This window comes from Anthonomus grandis, chromosome 14 (assembly GCF_022605725.1).
Source record: "Anthonomus grandis grandis chromosome 14, icAntGran1.3, whole genome shotgun sequence".
NCBI classification, from domain to species: domain Eukaryota; kingdom Metazoa; phylum Arthropoda; class Insecta; order Coleoptera; family Curculionidae; genus Anthonomus; species Anthonomus grandis.
In genome coordinates, this window is record NC_065559.1 from 5,488,457 (window position 1) to 5,505,984 (window position 17,528).

At 32.7% G+C, this 17,528-nt stretch overlaps 1 protein-coding gene across 4 annotated transcripts in view; it reads right to left on the bottom strand.

Moving 5' to 3' along the window:
• The window catches only part of LOC126744708 (CREB-binding protein-like), a 58,225-nt gene that overhangs the window by 21,740 nt on the left and 18,957 nt on the right, over positions 1 to 17,528 (bottom strand). For all 4 annotated transcript variants that reach the window (XM_050452235.1, XM_050452233.1, XM_050452234.1 and 1 more), the window contains 7 exons: positions 15,628 to 16,612; positions 11,278 to 11,567; positions 11,058 to 11,215; positions 10,140 to 10,250; positions 6,422 to 7,199; positions 2,401 to 2,559; positions 2,060 to 2,296 (listed from right to left, as the gene is read on the bottom strand). In XM_050452235.1, coding sequence (XP_050308192.1) covers positions 2,060 to 2,296; positions 2,401 to 2,559; positions 6,422 to 7,199; positions 10,140 to 10,250; positions 11,058 to 11,215; positions 11,278 to 11,567; positions 15,628 to 16,612 — 2,718 coding nt within the window. The remainder of the gene's footprint in view (positions 1 to 2,059; positions 2,297 to 2,400; positions 2,560 to 6,421; positions 7,200 to 10,139; positions 10,251 to 11,057; positions 11,216 to 11,277; positions 11,568 to 15,627; positions 16,613 to 17,528) is intronic.

The following is a 17,528-nucleotide window of genomic DNA, read 5'->3' on the forward strand; positions in this document are numbered from 1 at the left end:
AATTGGACTTGGAGATTACTGAACCCCTCGAATTTTAAAAATTAGTGGATATAAAATTATGTTTTTAAGTAATGCCAAAACTGATGGTGAATAGGAAAGTAAAGTTTGATTACATTAGTGTCACTAATAAATTCTAGGGCTCCCAATATTGCCAACTCCTGTGCAGTAAAAATAGAAGGACAATCTTCACACTTGTACTTTTGATCCATCTATGTATCATCGACATAATATAACATAATATAAAGAATCGGTTGTCAAAGTCAAGCACGTCTTCACGCTTACCGGAACACTAAGAAGCTTGTGAGTAAGCACGATCCTGTGTATGCGTAACTGACGCAGCGAATTCTTGATTTTTTTAACGAGGCTCGCGCGTTGTTTTTTTTTTGTATACAATTTTATTTAATTAATTTTCTTTATAGATAATAACTAATAACTCCGACCAGAGAAAAAACAATTTTAACTTATAGAATTATACCTTGAAAATACATGTTTGTGGAGAGTGAAAGCTTTAAAATACATGAACAAAGATAAAAACATATAAAATATTATTGGAAAAATTGAAAGAACTCAATCCAGATGCCATTAGACTTACTTTCGAAAATTCTTTCCAAAGTACGGTGCATAATGCTTAACAACTTCCTGGAATAATTTTGCCCTAGAACTTACTAAATCCTGTAAACTGCGTCTTTTTGCCAGTCATCTTATAAGTCTATGATAATTTTTCATGCGGACTTGTAGATTATCGCATCACAGCATCTTCTTTCCGAATGTATCGTGATACCAATGGTAATATAATTTCGGTAATCATCAGGTTCTACTTTTAATTCTTTTAATAAATTTACACGTGTTAATTGACTTCTTTTATGTAACCATGTCTTCAACTACTTTCTTTTATCATTTTGCTTTTTCCTAATACTTTATTCGTACCGCTATTGCACATGCAATTTCATAGATACATATCTATAATATTCAGTGACATTTTGACAATGTATTTATCGCGGTTCGTTCAAAATGAAGTGATGCCTTTCAAACTTGATTAAACGCAAATGACAGGAACAGTTAAACTCGCAGACTTGCTTCTTCAGGTAAGCGCAAAGGCATGCTTGATTGTTTGCATGGCCATTAAAGTCGTTTCATTTTTTCTTTAGCCTGTGGTGCACATAAAACCTTACGTAACGAAAACTACTGATATATAAAATTTGCTAACAATTTAAATCATAAATCGATATCGTGCACATCTCTTCGAAAACTAAATTTTTGACGAACGTAGGTAGGAGAGGAATCTAGGATCTCTACATGCAACCATCTATATAAAAGCATAAATTTTGTCCAAGACTGTCATATTCTCTTAAGTAAAAAGTAAACAATCTATAGCACTAATTTTAAAGTTTCTGCTGATAAAGATTTATCTGCAACATAGACAATGTTCATAACAGGAAGTACTAAAGACTCGCGTATTTTTTTCCTTAGTTTGTAGTTAGTTAAACCAATGTAAATATTATAATGGTTTTAATGCAAAATAAGATTTTTCAATTAAGACAGAAACGTACATTTTATTGCACGATGAGAATTTGTAAACTCTTGACATTAAACACTAAATATTAGTTTATTCTATTACAACTCCCCCAATAGAATAAATTTAGAAAAAATAAATTTGCGTATGAACCATAAAGCCCTGAACACTTCAATATTTAAAAGACAGGACCCAAAATGGAGCATTCTTGACGTAAACCAGAACTTATTTAAGAGATATTTGACTCAGCTTAATATTCTAAGTCCACCCGCTGCTTTCTTTCAAAAAGATAAGACCTAGAAAAGTTGATTTAAACTATAACCTCCATAATAGGCCAATTTTGGTAAAAGCAGCCTGTGATCCAACATATCACAAGCTTTAGAAAAGTCAAGCAAAACAAGCACTGTAATCTCAGCACTACCTAAATCCTCAATGATGTTTTTTAAGTAACTTTTATAACAAGACGGATGTTGTACTGTGCCGCTTTTGGAAATTTAAAATATTATATGATTTGGTAAAATATATATTTGCACAAGAATTGTTTACCTTAAGACTTGCCGCCGACTGGACTGAATGTAGCCTAATAACGAAAAAGACGTCCTTGTGCTTGTCCATGGTGGCGAATATCTTTGTCGACAAATCGTTCCCTGTCTGTGGAGTATTCAGTTTTTTATTGTTGCTTTTTCTTTGGTTTGCTTTGGATTTTGTGCTCTTTTTCGCCTTCTTCTGACACTTCTTATTACCGTCGGGTCCTACTTCGCTCTCATCCATAGATGAAAATATCTAAAAATACATATAACGTTTAAAGATAACGAGATCATTATTTGAAAATAGTTAATAAAGAATTCATTTAAAAAAAAATTTAATACAAATATAATATTACTCACTGCGGCCTCAGCAGCTTCCGCTTGTTTTCTTTTTTCTTCTTCCTCCTGATCTAATTCTTTTATGCTCTCTTCCAAGTTGTTCGGCCAAAAGTCGCCTTCAAAGTACGGAAGGTCCGCTGCTGAACGCAAGTTGTCCTCCATAGCTTGCTTAAGGATGTCCTGAAAGTGAACAATCGGAATGTTAACGTCTAATTTTATTACAGTATATTTAAACAGAAAGTTAATAAATCATTGTGCGTCATTATGTTCAAAGTGAATTGGGGCATATTTTAGACTGGATTAACAAGAGCTTTTTGTTCTGCGGCTGCTGAATATCAAGCATTAGGCTAGAACTCAATAATTATTTAGTGACAATAGAGTTGGTGTACTTTTCTATTATGTAATCAATATTAAAGGGGAAATGTGTTGGTATCCACTCATAAGGAGATTCTATTTATGCTTAGAAAATGAAAGAAAAATCTTTTTGAACATCTACTACCGACATAGATTCTTTTATTTTGTACATTTTTATTAGTTATTGATTGTTATTATTTGAACTTATGTTAAGTATTGTTCTTGTTTGTTAACGTTGTTGAATTGATTTATTAGCCAGCATTAAATTTATTGTATTGAGCAGGCCTCTTTTGTCAAAAATTTGTAATATAATATTTTTAATTGACATGTTCTGCGCCTAGTTTCTTTTATGTCAAAAAATTTAAGTACTTGTGGCTTGTATCGTTATTGTACAAAAAATATTAGCGTTATTATCTTCTTGTTTTAGGAAACCAAATAGGCATGGCAAGGGTTACAACTGTTTCTAAAATAACAGAACATCCAATTAAAGCATATGATGAGAATCCTAGGACTTTAAGAGGACTTTTACCTACTCCGGAGAAGAATACTCCCTCAAGATGGAGACAGAAAAATGTAGATAGAAGACAAAAAAATAAAAGAAAAATTAAAAGAAACCTACGTCACAGCTACAACTTCTCGCGAGGACAAGAAATAAAGGCTTGGGAAATTGGAAAACCATGTACGTGCAAAAATGGTTGTCGCCAACTATTGGAAAGAAAGGAAAATTTTATATTCAATTCGTTTTGGAACCTCGGCGACTATAGTAAGCAAGATATTTACCTATTTTCGTTAATGAAATCTGTGCCCAAAAAGAGAACATATAAGAAGTGTAAAAGGGAAGTATCTTCAAGAAAATTTAACATACATTATTTTGTTAAAGTTAACGGGATTGACGTAAAAATTTGCAGAGAAGAATTTATTGGAATTCATGGTCTCCAAAATTCTAAAAAAAGGATACAACTTCTCTCTAAACAAATCGCAGACGGTTGTTCAACTCCTACTTCTGAAAAAGAGGCACTTATTTTAATAGGCGAAACAAAGTAAGTTTGGAAACTTATCAATCGGTTAAAAATCACATTGATTCTATCCCTAAATACACATCACATTACAGTAGAAAAAAAATCCACAAAAAGTTTATTTGGATCATGATCTAAGTATTTCTGCTTTATATAAAGACTACTATGTTACGTGGTGCCAGCAAAGAAATATTAAGCCAGCTTCTGAAGATAAGTACAGACGTATTTTTTCAACAGAATACAATATAGGGTTTAAGCTTCCAAAAAGCGACACATGTAAAACATGCGATCGGTATATGGTTGAACTTCTGAACGAAACTCTTTCTGAAGAATTAAAGAAAGAGATTTCTGTCCAAAAAGAATTACACCTAAGAAAAGCTGCTGCTCTTCAAGATAATTTAAAAAAAGAAACTGAAATTGCAAAAGAATCTAAAGATACTTGTGTAATATCGTTTGATCTTCAACAGGCTTTACCTGTACCAAATCTAACTGTAGGGCCAGCATTCTATTTAAGAAAAGCGTGGGTGTACAACTTGGGCATTCATGACTGTGGAAGTGGAAAAGGGTATATGTATATGTGGTCAGAAAACACTGCCAAACGTGGAAGTGATGAAATTGCAAGCATTGTCTACAAGCACTTTAAAGAAAATAAAAGTGAAGCAAAAAAACTCATAGTATTTTCAGATAATTGCACAGGCCAAAACAAAAATTGGTCCATAATGTGTCTTTGGCAAAATTTGGTAAAAGATGGAATATTCGAAAGTATTAAGCATAGGTATCTCATAGTTGGGCATACCCAGTTGCCAAGTGATCGCGACTTTGCTATTATTGAGAAGTACAAAAGGCATTACATGAAGTGTGCCTATGTTCCAGCCGATTGGTATAGTGCTGTTCAAAACTGCAAAAGAACTAACCCTTTTAAAGTGGTTGAAATAAAGCAAAGAGATATTTTATCTTTCAAGGAACTACAAGCTCAGATTACAAAAAAGACTTTAACCGATAAAAAAGAAAAACTTCAGTTTAGCAAAATATGTTGTGCAAAATTTAATAAAAGAAATCACAATGAAATGCTCGTAAAACACTGCTTCAATGAAGAGTTTAAAATCTGCAATATTGGAAAAAGGAGTTGAAGAAACGCAGTATTAATAAATATAAATGATTTAAAACAAAAATACAACGGACCTGTTCCATTAAATCCGAAAAAAATACAAAATCTGATCGAGCTTTTACCTTACATTCCCCCAGTATACATGGAATTTTATAATGAAGTCGGTGCCACACCAGAGGCACAACGACAAGAACTACGTACTTTGGAATATGAGGTGGAACAAGTTGACGAATTTTCCGATCTTAGTGACGACGATTAAGTTTTTTTAATGTATTTAACAAAAACATTTTTAATATGCTTTTTTTTTCCGACTACGCTTGTTAGAATTTTTTTTTCCAAACATTACCAATACATTTTTATTAAATATAATTTTTTTTTGTATTCTATTAAATTCTAAATGTTCACAACAAAATAACATGTAGTTTATATTAATATAAATAAATAATTTCGTTAAAAAAAATACTAAAAATAAATTTTACTTAAAAAAATACGATTTTAAACAAGTATTTCATAATTTTTTTTTAGGAAAAAGGGTACAAGCCACCTTTTCTTCATATTTTTATTTTTTTGCAAAAATTTAAAGGTCTATGTGAACCTTCTTTATTTCATACGCTAATAAACATAATATTATTTTTAAAACTAAATGTCTTTTTTATTTAACACAATTTTTTGTTGTTGATTTCAGGATTTAAAAAATGTTTTAAAAATTGATTTTCTCAAAACTAACGTTTTCTGGCTTAGATCCTTGTTGCCCCAAGGTCTTCAATTGAGAGATTAAAAGAAAAAAAAATTACATACCTATGTCATTACACAAATTTAAAATCAAATACAAACAAAAACATATAAATATAGGCAAAAAATATAAACAAGTACAAAGATTATGATATCTTAACAAAAACATAAATACCTACTGTTGCTGAGCAAAGTTATAACAGTAATAAAATTAACTTAAAATTATTTAAAATTTTATTTAAAGTACAACAAAATTTAACAAAAAATCTGTGAAGATCTGAGCACATTAATTGTCATTCATTCAGAGGCGTGGTTATAAACTCATCAACAGAATAAAAGTTGTGTTCTAGAAAAGTATCTCCGATGAGTACAACATTGAATTCGGAATTAAAAGCACTTTTAATCTTCCATATTGAAAAGCAAGGTCCATATTAAAAAAAAAAGTTAATGATAGCGCGAAGACGAAACATCGAATCTAAGATTTAATAATAGCATGCTTAAAGAGGAACAAAAAGCTAAAGAGAAAGTGTCATTTATTTTCGAAGATAGAAAATAGCAGAAAATATTAATTTTTTTTTCGAAAATTTGGTGTTATCGACCACCCAAAGCCACTGACCTCTTCCCATTTAACCAACTTTCTATCTCTCATGGTTAAGAAGATCCTGTAGTGGCCCTCCTTATCTTGGGCACGTTGTATATTATATTTGTTTATTAAAACTTGGGATATTTTTAAATGTAATCAAGAAGAACTATTTAAGAATGATAGGATTTGGAAACAACTAAGCACTAGGGTTTTTTTCAATAAAGTAAACATAATACAATAAAAACATACCTTGTAATCAAGAATAATCCTCTCAATAATACCCTTGTCGAGCATTTTCTTATACCAGTCTTGTAGCCTCTTAGGTTTAGGAATCTTTTGATCGAGCGGGTGACAATGGAAGATGTAGTCGTCCCCCTCGCTGGGAGGACAAGCCCAAATGTGCGCCATCGTGTACCCTAATTGTTTAACATAATCTAAATACCCTAAAAGAATCTCGTGATACACAGCGGTCCTGAACTGTTTCGGTTTGAAAAAATGCACAGAGTCTAAATAGGCGATGTAGACGCGTCGCGTATTAGGGGCGGGACACTCGCTCCCGTACTCTTGCACGTGCATACCGAAGAAACACACGTCCACCCCGTCGACTTCTTCGAACGCGAACAGCGCTTTCGCCCTATAGGGAAACTCGGGTGCCAACTCGCCGGTTTCGACGAACCGGCTGCGCATTCCCGGTTTAACTTCGACGGTTTTATCGCTGCTAGAGACGACGCGCACGTGCACGTCGCCCGCGCCCGCCTCCTTCTTCTTAAGGAAAATGTTCACGCGATTTTCGATGTAGACGCCGAGATTGGTGGCCGGCAGTCGTTTGGCAGTGTACCGGTTGTCGCGGCGTTTTTGATTTTTCGTGTTCAGACACTCGTCGCAGGTGAAACCGGAGGTCCAGATCGCGTCGTGGTACAGCACGCAGATCTTGTGCAGTTTACGGCCGCAGTCCGTGCAGTAAACGAACTCCTCCATTTCCAGGTGGTCGTTTTTCATTTCTTTAAATTGGTCTTTTTTTATTGCCCTGAAAAACAATAATAGTAATAAGTGTATTCAACAAAATATAATAAAATGAAAGTTTAAAATTAAAATGTGTAACAAAAGATTAATTTTGTCAGAGGTTTTTAAATATACAAACTAATAATAATAATGCTTTATTAATAATAAATTCAAGATACAGATTTATTTACCAATACCAAAATTCTAATTTTATAGTCTTTAATCTAGTTTTGCACCTAGACAACTGAATGCCTGTATATGCAAATGAGAAGGATTAAATTTACAATGCTACTCAAAAAAAAAAAAGAAACTGTCTCTACACTCCATAATTAACTTAGTTACTATGACAAACAGAAGTATTACGAAAAAAGAAATATTAAGAAAAAATAAATTATTGTAACCTGTTTCTGTGCCCATCAATTTATTATTTTATTAAACAGCAGTGCATTTTGAAATACACTGGCCAGCAAAGTTAACGCACCACTACATTATTTCGAATTATTTTTGGAGATTTCCAAAATCCGGAAAGAGATTCTAAGAGATTTTTTTTTCAGCAGGATAATGCTCAGATTGTTCAAAATTATTTTAATGATGATGGTGGAACTGAAACTATGGATTGGCCAGCAAATAGTCCTGCGACCGAACTCTTTAACTCGATAGAAAGAAAATTTCTATCTATTACAGAAAAAAGTCTAAACTCTACTCTCAATCTAAACTGGCTGCGATCGGGTAGAGTTCGGGTTGCCGTCGGCAACCTTCGGAATAGAAATATAGAAAGAGGTTGTATGGTCTTGCTATTACTTGCGTCTCTTTTTAGTACATTGAAAAAAGATGTATTTATCTTTGTTGTGGGGATGTTTTTGTAGCAGATTTGAAAATCAACGAATTCTCATATTAGACCATTAAGCCCCATTGTGCAAGGACCAACGTCTTTAAGAAGTGATAAAGGGAATAGGGTCGGCTTGAAAGTAATTCTAAATGAAACTTACTAATGAAATAAATAATAGTATTTTATTAGAAAATGTTAAACCATAAAAGTCCATAAAAAAATAACTTACTTAAATCACTTGGTTACAACAAATAATTAGGGTTTTACCTTCTTTAAAAAATTAAATTTAAATATTTAGACTTGGTATATTTTTTTGTTAAAAGTCATTATTTTAATGAGGCGTTCTTTATTTTCGTCATATATTGCCTATGTTTAACAGTAAAATTTGCTTCATTTACATGTTTCCACTGCGGTAAGCGATAATATCAGCTATATTAAATACAATATGAAGTAGATTAACCCCGATACAACGCCATCACTTAGAATAAAGAATAAAGACGGACATATAAAATTATTTGCGTTGACAAAGAAAGAGAATCAAAATGTTTGCATAATATTGTCTCAGTAACTTCTTAGTAACTAGCACTGCACAATTACTACTTTATGACATCCCGAAAACCACTATGGGACGTTAAAAACAAGTTCCCGGGACGATAGAATTACGTATTTGCTACAGCAAAATCATTCCCAATTTTGGTAAAAAAGTGGTAACAGAACGGTGCCTAAACGGTTCCCGCGACTAGTAACCACAACTTTAAAGTATTCTTTATAGTCGCGATTACGTAGCTGTTGCCAAAAATACTAGTTGGGATATGTGATTGTGAAACTGGATACATATTAAACGTAGTGGTTTATCTGGAAAAAGCAACACAAATGGTAATATGAACCATATTGGCATAAAGGTCTGCCTAAAAAAACTACCTGTTGCTGATTTTTAGTTAAAAGTTATATGTCAGCTCTTTGATAAGTAAGGTTGTAGCTTTTTAATAGAAACAAATTCTTAATTATCTTATCCTATTTCAGATTCACTGTTAACAAAATTTACATCAAACACTGGTTTACCCTTTTTGTATCTTTTTTAAACAAGTCGGATATACGCATCAGTGGCATTCATGGCTTACAAAAAAACCCTGGGATTCTGTGAGTTGCATGGATATTTGGTGATTAATGCGAACTAGTGTTAAAATACATTTAAATAACAATTTTGAAGCAGAATAAAAAATTGATAGTCTTGGAAGTACAATAGTCAAAATAGGGTTTTGAATTTGTTTTGGTTAGTTACGTTTTTATCCAAGATTATTCTCAAAATATCAATGTTAAAATTGTGGTTGTACGAGTGCTACGTATAGTATTTTAATATGAAAAGTTAAAGTATTTTCTTTAGTTCTTTGAAATTTATTTATACATGATCTAACCTTATTCTTAACATGTTCAACATGATTATTCCATTTTAGGTGTGGATCAAATACAACTTCTAGATATTCAATTTTTTTAATGAAGTAAGTGCTATATATGCAGGCAAGGAATCTGTGTTCCAGCTTCCAAATGCTATAGGAAAGTTTTTACTGCACACACAAAAGACATGTGAGATACATTACTGGTTTTCTTACTTAAATTTTTACTTCGTTTAAACATTTACTTGCTTTTTTTTACGTGTTTTTAAATTACCACTGACTGTTAAGATAATTAGATAATTTTTTTTAACTATTTCTTTTCTTTTAAATCTCTGTGAACTCTATGTTTTTATTAATGAGATTCTAATTCTTTAAACTGCGTCATCTTTTTTGTATTTACATTTGAACAAAGGGTGTAATTCTTGCCTATTTTAAGGAAAGGAACTTCTCTCTATTTTGTTATGTAAATCCATCATTATTTCAGTACCTGACGAAGCCAGAATTAAACCGGCGCAACGTCGCATCAAAATAATAGTGTTTTATTCCTATTACTAAGTTCTGAAAAACTCTGCTTTTGCAAAAATAATTATAACATATGAATCTTAGCTAATAATAGCATTCAAAACTAAATAATTCCAGTTGAACAAATCACCAATTACTTCTCTAGTAACTCTAGACATACAATATTAGGATATTAAAGTAGATAGAAAATAAGATAAAAAATAGAAAGAGTTACACTTACGTTGGAGCTTGAGTAGAATCATCGCCTAATGTAACTGTGTCTCCTTGAATATCGTTGAAACACCTTTGGCAGAATGTGTAGCGATCTGAGCCGAGTCCGTATGCTTTCAAACTGAAAACAAAAAATTTTATTCAGAAAAAATTAATACACAAAAATTATGATATCTTAAAAAGTAAATGGTTAATTTCAAGAATAAATTATATATAAAAATATACCGAGTGTTTCAATTAAAAATTTGAAAATATTGAGTAGGTATTTCATTTTGATAAATTCGAAACAAATACTCTATGATACAAAAATGACAAAATATCACTGCCAGTCTTTAACAGGTATCTTAAACTAACTGTGTAGAAATTTCGTTAGTTTAGGTTGAATCCGTAGATGTTACAATTTTTTAAACAAACCCTCTAGGACAAAAAAAAATAAGGAAAAAATTAATTACCTGGCAACGACGCATTCCAATTATAAAAATGTAAAAGTAAAGCTCTCTCTCCATGCCTAATCATTTTGGAAATAATATAAAGGGTGTTGCATTTGAAAAAAAACATATTTTGAATGATATTAAGGAAAAAGTTCAATTTGTGTACAATTTTGTGACCACCCATATAAAAAAAAATGTTAGTTTGTAGATTTTTGGCAAACCTACAACTTTGCTATACCTAACTAAATTTGCACATTCAAGACCTTAAATCTCGCTGGACTGTTTTCGATAGACCACCGGGTATATTTAAATATGTAAATAATTTTAAAATTAGGCTCCCTAGTAAATTCTGTTAGCAGTTTCCGTTTAAAGTTTTTAACGATTTCACTGACTTAAAACTTTTTAATAACAGATAATTGTACAAATTTCAAATGTCCTCTAACTTTATAAACACAAATTTAAATCTATTTTATTCGCATATATTCTCAATTGCTTACCTATTTTGGTAACTATAATACTTAGCATCTCTAGGAATTGTACACAATTGCTTCCCATAACAACACAACACTTGAGGATTAAAAGTATATTTACGTCCGCAACAATACCCCATAGACTGCATAACAGGATCGATTTCTTGTTCAAACACTTCTGACAACTACAACAACAAAAAAAAGTGTTAAAACTAATGTAAGAAACGCATCAATTCCAACTATTTACCTTCGTACAATACCTATAAACTCGACTGGTCTTTCTATTATACAGCCAGGCGTTGTCGAACATTAGCCACACATCGTCTACGTATTCCCAAGGATCCTGATACTGTCCTATGTCGAGTTTTCTCTTAATCGTCGATAAATCCATCGGTTTCTTAACAATATCGGGATAGTCGGGTATTCCGAGAGTTTGCGGGTCTACTGGCTGTCTGAAAGGTATACTTTCAGGATCCTGTCTATATAGTTTCTCCAAAGTTGGCATAAGTTTCTGTCGTAACTCGTCCGGTTTGAATACTGAAAAATAATGTAATACCCATTTTAAAAAAACTGAAGTAACTTTATATTTTTTTGTTTACAATTCATAGAAATATAAATTTAACGTACAACGTTCTGGTTAGAAAAAGCTATTGATTATAGTAAATCATTTAATCAGATATATGAATACAGAAATTATTTTGACGCTCGATAATATTTACTTTACTTATTATACTTTAACTGTGAATATTATGTTAAACTCAAAGATAAAATAAAAAATATATGCCAATATCAATAGAAATCAATATCGGTGGAAATTAATAAAGCTGTAAGGTTTATTCCATTTTAATTCAAAAGGCATGTACAGTGGCTGAAATGCGCTTTCAGAACTGGATATTGTGTTCTGAGGTCCCCAGAGGTCAATAAAAGTCAACCAATGAATGGTTCAATGATTTATTTAAACTTGAAAGTAATTTTATAAGGACTATGGCAAACTCTACCACAACAACCATGTTTATTGGCATATTATTCCCAAAGTACTAATTTTATGTTAAGAGCCAACACTAACGAGTTACTGAGTTTAAAAATCAAACAATTTTAATAGACAACTTAAATTCAACCATTTCGAAAAAAGGGATAACAAACAACATACAGCTTTTTTTTTAAATAAAGTAAATAATTTTCAACATTTAAGTTGCATGTCACATAGTTTGCAGCTATTGCTAGCCACAATAGCGGCAGTTTTCCATTGCAATGCCATCCATTAGGCATATCATTTTTAGTTCAATGGATTAAGTTGTAATATAGTTACTTAAAATATATTTTAAAAGACCTAAAATCGTTAACTTTTAAAGATATGGTTATTTATTCTTTAATTAAGTTTTTTTAATTTCAAAAGCTTGGGATCGAGGTTCAATATAATAGAATTGTACCAAGTGTTTCCCACATGCGGAATTTAATTTAAAAGCAGCCCTCTTATTACACACAATTTAAACGAAAACTCTTTTGAAAAAGATGATTTCTTGACCAATGGCATCCACAAAACAAGCAAGATGAATAATACAACTTAGCAATTGAAAAGATAATGAAAAAATTTATTAAATGTTCGAAAAGCTATTACATAGCATACATTATGTAGTTATCAAAATATACACTACCGGACAAAAGTGGAGAAACAAAGTGTCTTTTGTATTTATTTTTATATTAGTGTATTTGATCATTAATTTTTTATTTTTTTTAAATATAATTTTATTTCTAGTCTTCAGTTCCTCCAGTAAAAAATTAAAAAAAAAACAAGTGACAACTAATATATTTTATTCTTGTTTTTACAGGGGACAAAAGTGGAGAAACACTATTTTTATTTATTTTTTATACACAATGTATTAGTTAGTTGTACATACAAAGACTAATAATGTGTAGCAAAACCCTTATTTTTTATAACTTCAGCACACCGACTTCGCATAGAGTTCATTAGGCTGTCAATATAATCTGCCGAAATGGAATTCCACTCCTCTTGAAGAGCTGTGAACAAATCATCCTGGTTTCTAAATTTATCCTTATTTTTTTGTCTGATTTTCCTATCTAAATGGTCCCATAGGTTTTCTATCGGGTTTAGATCCGGACTTTGTGCGGGCCATTTCATAAGGGGCACATCGTCGTCTTCAAACCATTTCTTTACTACTTTTGCGGTATGCTTCGGATCGTTATCCTGCTGAAACCACCATCGAAGCGGCATATTTTCTTCTGCGTATTGAAGCATATGATCCTAAAGAATTCTTAAAAATTAAAATCTGTCCATTTTTCCTTCAACTTTTCCTAATGGTCCTACTCCAGATCCGGAAAAGCAACCCCAAACCATGTTTTACAGTTGCCCTGGTGTACTTTGGATTAAGTCTAGTATTGGCAGGACGACGAACCCATTTCATTCCATCAGATCCAAATAGACAGAACTTGCTTTCATCAGAAAATAGAACCGTTTTCCACTTTTGGGTTGTCCAATCAAGATGTTCCTGTGCAAATTGGAGTCTAGCCAATCTATTCTTTTTAGAAATGAATGGTTTTTTGGCTGGACGACGGCTATAAAGTCCAAATTCAGTCAAACGACGACAAATAGTACGCACAGATATCGAAACTCCAGGTATTTCATTATAAATTTCTGTGGCGGGCATAATGGGATGTTCTGTTGCCAACATTTTTATTTTCCTCTCAATAACTTTATTCGTTTTCCTTGGCCGTCCATAAGGATAGGAACGGAAGAATAGGAAGGAATCCGGATCCATAAGAATAGGAAGGAAGGACGGGTAGTCACACTATTATATTTTCTAAAAGCAGCAATAGTTTTTGAAACTACGGATCTATTACGATTAATTTGCCTAGCAATTCCACTTTGTTATATTTCCAATTAATTTTTGGAGATCAATACTAAGATCTATTCCGCGAGGCATTTTGCTCAAATCGTATATAACAGTTTAACACTCAACGTTAAGATCAAACTAATGATAAATAATCACTTTAAATACCAAATGAGATTTGTTTGGAACGTTTATTCACTTTTGTCCACATAAAATAGCATAAATAATTTTTTGATCAACTGATAAGGTAAATACAAACAAGAAGGATGTGTTTTTATGCTGCAATAATAGAGCTGAAGATTTTCTACTAAAAATGTAAAATAATATCTTGTATGTTAAGATGTTATTGTTAAATTTGTAAATGTTTCTTCACTTTTGGCCGGTAGTGTATATTTCCATAGACATAATGTAGGTACAATATATCAGAATAGTCAGCAAAACACAGAGTTAAAAAAGATATATGAATACCTAAAAGAAACTAATTAAAAGTTTTAAAAAAAAGAGTAAAGAGGATAATTAGATAATATTGTTTTTAAAGCTCTTTTAAATGCTAAAAATGATTTTATACTAGGAATGTTTTCTGACAAATGATTGAATATTGTAATACACAACATCATGCACCTGAGATAATCAAGCAAAAGTAATGTAGAGCTGTGTATTTGCCTTTCGAGTATTATACTTATTTAGAACATGAAAGACAACACAAAGTGGCAACAATGGATATTTGGTTTGTATATTATGCATTGCCAAGTTGTTTTTCTGTTTTGTAATTTTTTTGTTAAGAATATTTTTTATTTTCAAAAGTTAAATGGGATACTTAAATGGAAGACCTGTATTATATTTTTTTTATATGATAGATCTTGTTATTCTTATTTCGAAAATATGCATTATTAACATTTGGTTCGACCGTTTTTAAATATTTTGGTTTAAAGTTTGTGATTTGGTCACAAGATTGTGTTTTAGACACTGGTTAGACTTTACTTTTTATACATTTTGATATAAAAAATACATATAAATTTATGCAATAATTAGAATCTTATTTATTTTCTTTATAACATATGAACTCTTAACTAATATACAACTAAAATAGTAAAATTTCACAATTACTGAACATGCCCACCATTTTGAAAGCCCCTTTCTAGCTCATAAATTGCATTACTAACGTAGTTTGAATTTTCCTGATTAAGCTGGTTTATAGAATTTAAAATTCTAGCCCTGAGTTCTTCATATTTGCACTTCTTTGTGAACACACTCTGTCCTTTAAAACCCCCCCACAAAAATGAATCCAACAGTGTAAGTTTTGGACTATTTGGTGAGCAGTTTCTGGTTGCTACAGAGAACAAGGTTTTATACTACTATGTAGTCAACATGAAAAAGGGCCTAACCCAAGTAAATTCCATGTAAACTCAACAATTTTATTATAAATACATAGAGGTAACTAATAATGAACTCTGTTGTCGGAGATTCTTAACACCATATTCATAAACAGATTTTAATCTGATATTCTTTTGCATTTTTGGCCTATATAATTTATTCTTTTGCCTAGTGGAATAAGAATTAGGTTAAAAGTTAAGGAAGATCGGACATTATAAAGAATGGCCGTGTACAGGGATAGATTTTAAACAAATGATCTCCTAACATTCATTAACAATAGAAAAAAACTAATAAAAATACTCAGATAGATAAATAAATAAAACAGTGAAAAGTGACTTTTTCGGATATGCATCTGTACCACTGATATAACTTACCTTTAATTTTCTTTCCGTCAGGTCCAGGCGCGGCTGCCCCGTCCATACTCGGTTTCACGTCGCTGGAATTATCGGTAGACTCTTCCTTTACCCCGGGGGGCTCGTCCTTCACACGAGCCGCGGCCTCATTCATCGTAATCTCCGACTTGATCTCCATTTTCATATTGTCGTTGTTAATATTCTTACCGCCGGACTCGTTCTGATCGTCGTCGTTCTCCTGCTTGATATCCATCGGTTCCTGCTTAATCCGGTCCAATTTCCCTTTGCCCTCCTCTTCGACGACGGGCGCGGGCGGCGGCGAGTCCTCGTTATCTTCGGAGGCGGCCAGTAGGGCGGCCATTTGCGAGGAAAGGGCGGAAGACTGCCTGGGGGCGGCCAGGGCGGCCCTCTCCGCACTGCTCATCCCTTTTCCTAAACTGGCCGCCGAGTTTGTCGGGGTTGCAGGAGTCGCGGGGGCGGGCGAAGGGCCTCGCGAAGAACTAACGGATTTCGGTCCGGTGGTGGCCGTAGGCGTGGTCAAAGGTGTGGGCACGCAGTCGTTACTTAAGCGCGGCGTTCCGTTTTGTTGACACGACGAGTTCGTTTGGTTGGTCTGCTGCGGTTGAGGGGTTTGTTGCTGTCCGAAACTGGACGGTGACGGTGAAACCCGGTTGTTTTTCAACAAATCGAACTGGTTCTGTTGGTTCCCCGCCGGCGATACTTGCGGTAAACTGATTGGTCCGTTGGACTGGAACTGGTTTGCCGTGGAAGAAGTGCTTCCTTGCGACAGGGGATTCCCGAACGGAGACAGACCGGGATTTGACGTTGTCGGACTGGGGCCGGGCAAGCCGACCAGGTTCGGTTGCTGTTGTTGTTGTTGTTGCTGGGGTAAAGTTTGACCTGATTGGTTCGGTTGCGAAACTGGGAAAGACATCTGGCCCGATGATAGGTTGTTTAGTCCCAGGTTGGCGTTCTGCAATGGGCTTGGGGATCCCGAACGAAGCACCTGTTAAATAGGTAATATTATCTATTGGCCAATTAATTTACAAGTAACGATTCATAAACCTATTCATCCACCTTAAGCCTTTAAATTCAATCAGTTAAATAGCTTTTAATCAATTAAACGAATTGACCATTTGTACGTCGACGATCGAGATAAATAAGCCGGGCCGTTTTTTGTTAAACTGATTTTCGAAGTTTGTAGAAAACGCTTTGGGAAAAAAAAGCACCTAAATTAAACACAGTAATAAAAAAAATAACTTAATGACAACTTTTTCGATTGAAAAAAATTTTTTTAATCGAACGACCTTTATATTATGGAATAATCTGAAAGACCAAAATTCCTTTTCAATAATAAGGTATAAAACAAATATCTTAATTAAATAATCTATTACGAATATGAATAAGTGTTGAACTTGAATTAATGTGTTGATAATAATATATTCGCGAATTTTTAAAGCAATGAGTCAAAGATAACAATGAAAAGAAATAAAGCAGAAGAAGTGGTCAACTTTTACAACAGTGTTCTAAGTTAAGAAAAATAAAACGCACAGTCTGCCGCCACTCACTATAATACATATTAGTATTAAGGTATATTCATGATATATTAGTAAGCGAAAGAATGCGTTTTATTTTTTCCTATTAAAATAAAGTTTTAATGATGTGACCAAATAGCAAAAACATGCAGAAGAAATATTTCCTGACAAACAACTAATGAAAGAGAAAACGTTTGCATGATTACAAAATAACAATACAATACAAAAAAAACTCAATGAAACATTCCAAGACTTTTTCAATAAATGTTTGGTGACCATTGACTTTCGAACATTTTTTAATCTGTATACACGGAGATTAAGTTGTGATTTTTAAGTTGAAGCTATTTTTCAGCGATTTATCGTAAATGTAACTTAAACCTAAACTTT